This window comes from Larimichthys crocea, chromosome XVI, assembly GCF_000972845.2.
Source record: "Larimichthys crocea isolate SSNF chromosome XVI, L_crocea_2.0, whole genome shotgun sequence".
NCBI classification, from domain to species: Eukaryota; Metazoa; Chordata; class Actinopteri; family Sciaenidae; genus Larimichthys; species Larimichthys crocea.
Genome location: NC_040026.1, coordinates 1107205 through 1112661, shown reverse-complemented (window position 1 = coordinate 1112661; position 5457 = coordinate 1107205). Strand labels below are relative to the sequence as shown.

Here is a 5457-nt window from a genome sequence, read left to right as displayed (position 1 = left end):
GGACAAGGAGGGCTGCGGAGAGTTCAATGGCCTGACTGGCCTTCCCCTCTCAACTCTGTTCCATCCCAGATCCTCTGGGATATGTAGTCTCATTGTAGTGCAGGCTTTGTTACTTTTTATTGATATAATTATAGCACACCCCTCCATCTTACACAACCACACACGTCTTTCTGCTAAATACGATCAGATTACACACTGCTTCACTGTTCGCGTTTACGCGAATTAGAGTGCGTTTGTTGTTCTGATAAAACTACACATCCCATGCTGCTCTTTGTTCCTCGCGCAGGCTCCGCGGGGAGCGACGAGGAGGCGAGTTGGTGGAAAATGACTGGAGGGAGGCTGTTATCTGGGGGAGAAATGACCCGTCACCGCTACGAATTACGGTTGTTTCGTTTATTAAAGTCGCTTTTTTGCTTTTTTTGAACGTGGACCGAGCAGCTCCGGCCGGGATTCGGTGACACTGACCGTTATCAAACTGTTTTTTTTTGGGCGGAACAGTTCCAGAGACACACCGATAACCGTTATTTTTCCCCCCGCAGCCAGAATGCCGCGGGATAACAAGAGCCCTCTTATCCAGAAGATAGCAAAGCAAGCCTCCGTCACATTTAAGGGCTTTAAATGCGCGGCCAACGGGGACAACAACGTCGTGGCGGACAAACAGAGTGAATTAATCTCCTTGGTGACCGCAGTCAGGGCTGCCGACCTGAAAATTGCTCCCCGGAAACCCAAAGCGAGCTCCGCGGCAGCCGGGCTCCAGAACCCCCCGGTCACCTACATGCACATCTGCGAGACGGAGGTGTTCAGCATGGGGGTGTTCCTGCTCCCGACCGGCGCCTCCATACCGCTGCACGACCACCCGGGCATGAACGGGATGCTGAAGGTCTAGTTACAGCTCATGTGTTTGATCATATGTAGCCACACATGGAGCCTCATGTGGAGCCTCTGAGCTCTTTAAGTTACTCTGTTTGTGCTAACTAGCTGTGGCTAGCTAAAAAGTGTGTATAACGTTACGTCTCAGCCCACACACACACACACACACACACACACACACACACTCGCACTGACGTGACTGAAAGTGTTTGGTGACTCAGTAAGAATGAATGTAATGCACTGTAAGTCACACACAGAGTTTATAGGGCGTGGAATCTATTGCTGCTGTCACTCAGCAGTACGTTACATAATGTACACGCAGTGTTTGCACAGCCACACTGGTGATGCTCCAACATCAAGGCTGATTATTACCTGGACAGAGACCCAACCAGCTTCACTGCACGCCGACTGCTTTTGATTCATTTGTTTTGGAATTTGCATTACTCAGGTCCAAAATCAAAATCATAAACTGACACGAACTCATCGACCTGGAAACGAGACAAATCTGCAGAGCTTCATTTGTTTTCCAGGCTTGTGGACCGTGCGTCAAAGTCATCGTGCACGTGAATTCCTGAATAAGTTGTCTTTTATCAGACGACCACAAACTAATGCAACAGGTGTCAGCAGACTTGGCCTCTGTGCCTCCATATAATCCATGCTTGTACTAATCTCTATAAAACAGATCCACTGTCACTGTCACTGTGGTTATGAAGCCTTAGTGTCATTTTATGAACTTTCTAGAAGAGCATGATTGAAAACAAATGTTGGTGTCTGAACCTCTCCACTTATAGATTGTAGAGATGTGTACGTACTGCAGCTCACCTTAGCTGCAAATGCAGTGCAGTAGAGATGTGACTCATGTCAGCTCTTAAACTGGAGATCAGTATTCAGTCAGTGTCAGTGAACAGAAAAGTTCTTCTTCTCCTGATGTATTCAGTCCAATAACCTGTTTGTCACAGACCCTGCACCATGTCACTTTGGTGAAAGAGCCCCAGTTTTACAGTTTCCTCAAAGAAAAACTCCTGATCAGCTGTAAGGACATAGTTCAGACTCCGGGTGGGTGTGTCCATGTCAGAAGTTCTGTTTTTAGAATCAGACTTGAGTTTTCCTCGTAATTCTAAGAAAACAGCGCTGTGTTCTCTGGAAGAAATCCTGTTGAAATTAAGATAAACCTTCAGTTATACTGAAAGCAACATCACCTACTACCCTCAGTACAGTCAGAGGAGCAGATTCTTTTTGAGTGCTGACAGCAAGACTTTACTTTACATAGCAGGGTGTGATAATGGCCAGGTACACATGTATGAGCGTCCGCAGCAGCTTCTAACTGTATCCTGTCTCTTGTTCAGGTTCTCTACGGGAAGGTGAGCGTCCGCTGTTTTGACAAGCTGGATGACGACCTGACTGCCAGCACCGTCCTGCCTCATTTCGAGCCTCCGTTGGCTCCGTTCCAGACGGCCTCCCTGCGGCGCTCCGTGCTCCGCTCGGTTGAAGAGTACTCGGAGAACAGCGGGCCGTGCCTCCTCACTCCTGTTAGGGATAACCTCCACCAGATCGATGCGGTGGAGGGGCCAGCCGCGTTCCTGGATATCCTGGCACCTCCGTACAATCCAGACGACGGGCGGGACTGTCACTATTACAAAGTCGTGCACACTGTGACGGAGGATGGAATGGATGGAAAGAACAACAGGGAGCAGCAGGGAGGGGAGAAGGAGAAAGGAGAGGAGACGTGGCTGCTAGAAATCCCTCAGCCAGAGGACTTCTGGTGTGGTGGGGAACCGTACCCCGGCCCTGTGGTCACTGTCTGAAAGAAGCTTGTTATCAGAGGAAGTACACTGCAGCGTACGGCAGTGACAACACAGTGACATCATCATCTATCCACGAGAGGAAACTTTGTTTGGCCTCATGCCCTCAAACACAAGGAAGTCAGAGGAATTAAGTGCCTTGCTCAAGGACACTACAGCAAGGCAGAAGCTTGTGGAAACGAGCTTGAACTCTGACACCCTACACAGAATTCGGACCACTGAACTTCCCTCCACAAGGCGCCACTGACCTTGTCAGTGCTGAGAAAAGAGTCGACCCGAGGAATTCACATTCCTAATATGGTATTTTTCTCTGGACGATAGCGTCGCCTTGTACACACATGAAAGTCATCAGCCAAACCTTCTGTGAATGCTGGGGTGTCATTAGCCCCTCTGGTGTGTGTGTGTGCATGTGTGTGCGTGTGTGTGTTTTCTGCGAGGCCTGGAGGCCGTCTACACATTATTTTTTCAGAGGATTTCCACATTGTGACTTGTGTCTTAATGCTGAAGCCTGTAATTGGAGTGGTACCTGCCTTATTTGTGATTATTGAATGTATACTTATAGAGAGTGCCGTTTCTCTTGTACACACTCATTCCTTCTTCCAAAGTGCACACACTACATTATGTATCCTTTGTTTTTACTGCATGTGTTAAAGAGAACACGGTTCTTGCACGGCTCTGCTTGGTGTTGAACCAGTTCTACACATTCATGACATGGTGTCACTAGCTGTAAATGAATCCAGATGATATGGTGTGTATGATGCATCACATTAAAGAGCAGTCCAAGAAGTCTAGTCTATGAAAAGTATTGCATTCTAAAGTGGAAGCTATGTTAGAGACCTTCAATATTTTTCTATGTATGAAGCCAACACGCGTACACTTTGTTCACTACCTGTAGCTCGATAAACACTATATCATTCCTGCCTGTATGTTACTTTAGCTTATATCTTTATATCTTTGGCCTGTATTAGACTGCACACAGGTCTATGTGCCAGCTTTGACAATGATTCTGTTACACTGATGTTGAATGTATGTGGAACAATAAAATAGATGGGAATAATCTTGGAATATTTCATTTATATGCTGTCACATCCTGTAGTCATCTTGATTTGTTTTTTTATTTTGGTCAGTACAACAATAACCAGGGTGCATTTATCATCTTTCTTTATCATAGAGTTGCCATGACTAGTTAATAAGTAGAAAAATAATCTGCAACTATTTTGAAATATTCTACTTTCAGCCTCATAAATATGGAGATTTTCTGATTTTCTCTGATTATTATCACATGAAACTAAATATCTGTTCGAGCTTTGGACCGACAAAAGATATTTAAATGCAACACCCTGGACTTGGAAACTGGGATGGACTTTATTCAATATTGTCTGATATTTTATAGACCGAATGTTTCAAATCTGCAGATGATTATTTATATTATTGATTAATCTGCAGATTTTCTTGATTAACTGATGAAACATTCGGAAAATAATCGTTAGTTGCAGCTCTGTTTCAAATATCATTAAAGTTTTCCATAAATCAAGTTTCAAAAAAAAAATCGGATCCGTTTTAAAATAACTCAAAAGACTTGTTCTCACTTTAGTCGGGGTGGCATTTAGCTCAGTCGGTAGAGCAGTCGCCTCATATAAGCTTCATACAAACTCAACGAACAGGCTAACATCAGCTCAACCTAACCCAACATCAGTTGGTGAGGTGATATTAAAATTCAATTCAGTTAAATTTTATTTATATAGCGCCATATCATAACAAAAGTTATCGCATGACACTTTTCATACAGAGCAGGTCTAGACTGTACTCTTTATAACCAATCTGTTACACCAAACACATAACAAGAAACAATATTTAGCTTAAGTCTGACCTGAGGAATCATCTCTATAAACAGATACCTGAATATGTACGCAGGATCTGTAGGTAAAGAACCAAGACTTTGGCATCAGAAGCGTTCCGACATTCTCTTTTTCAAATTCTAAAGATCAGCAGAAATGTGTCTTTCTTGTTAATAAGGCTGCAGAGCATTGACAGAACTTAAAGTCCTGAGCAGAATACATGATCATATCTAATTAAACAAAGTACTGAAGAATACGAGCTGAGATGTCTTCAGACCTGTGGTTGGATCTAATGTTAAGCTGTAGTTGAGTATTACAATCCAAAGAAATGACGGATTTGTTTATGTAATATTTAGAGATGACAAAATCAAATAAGTGCAGAAAAGTCGAGGCAAATCCTTCAAACCGTGCAGAAAAGAGGAGCGAGCGTGGATCCACGTCCCTGCAGGACAATGACCCTCAAACAGTCAAATCCAGACAGAGACAGCTTCGAAGAAAAGAGGAGAAGAAAGGTCAACGTCCAGGCAGGCCAAGTGTTCTCCCACACTTCAGCACAATGGAAGACATTATGGTTAATTTGTGCTTCTCCCTTAATCTTGGGTTATATTTGAAGAAATCTGTGCAACAAATATTTATATCTGCTGCATCTGTGTTAGAATATTTGTAACACTCAAAATATAACACCAAAATATTGGTCAAGTTTTCTTTCTTGTGGATTATCATTCACTACAATGCACATTCACACAGGCTGACATTGACTGGCTGCACTAAGACATTCATACGGTGACCCTGTCAGTCAGGTCAGTGGCTGTGACTCATATTAAACGCAATTATCCTCAATTTCCAGTGTAAAGTCTATCAGGCCAGTATATCAGTATGGGGAATATTTGTGGTGAAGCCTGAACAAGAAAAGCCATTTTGTTAGCAGCCGCAGTGGAGATGTCAGA

General features: G+C 43.9%; 1 protein-coding gene across 1 annotated transcript; it reads left to right on the top strand.

Moving 5' to 3' along the window:
* Window positions 1–270: 270 nt before the first annotated feature.
* Window positions 271–3726, top strand: adoa (2-aminoethanethiol (cysteamine) dioxygenase a). The gene is made up of 2 exons (XM_027289664.1): window positions 271–880; window positions 2217–3726. The coding sequence occupies exons 1-2, from the start codon at window positions 545–547 to the stop codon at window positions 2673–2675; spliced, it is 795 nt and encodes a 264-aa protein (XP_027145465.1). The 5' UTR covers window positions 271–544; the 3' UTR covers window positions 2676–3726.
* Window positions 3727–5457: the final 1731 nt, after the last annotated feature.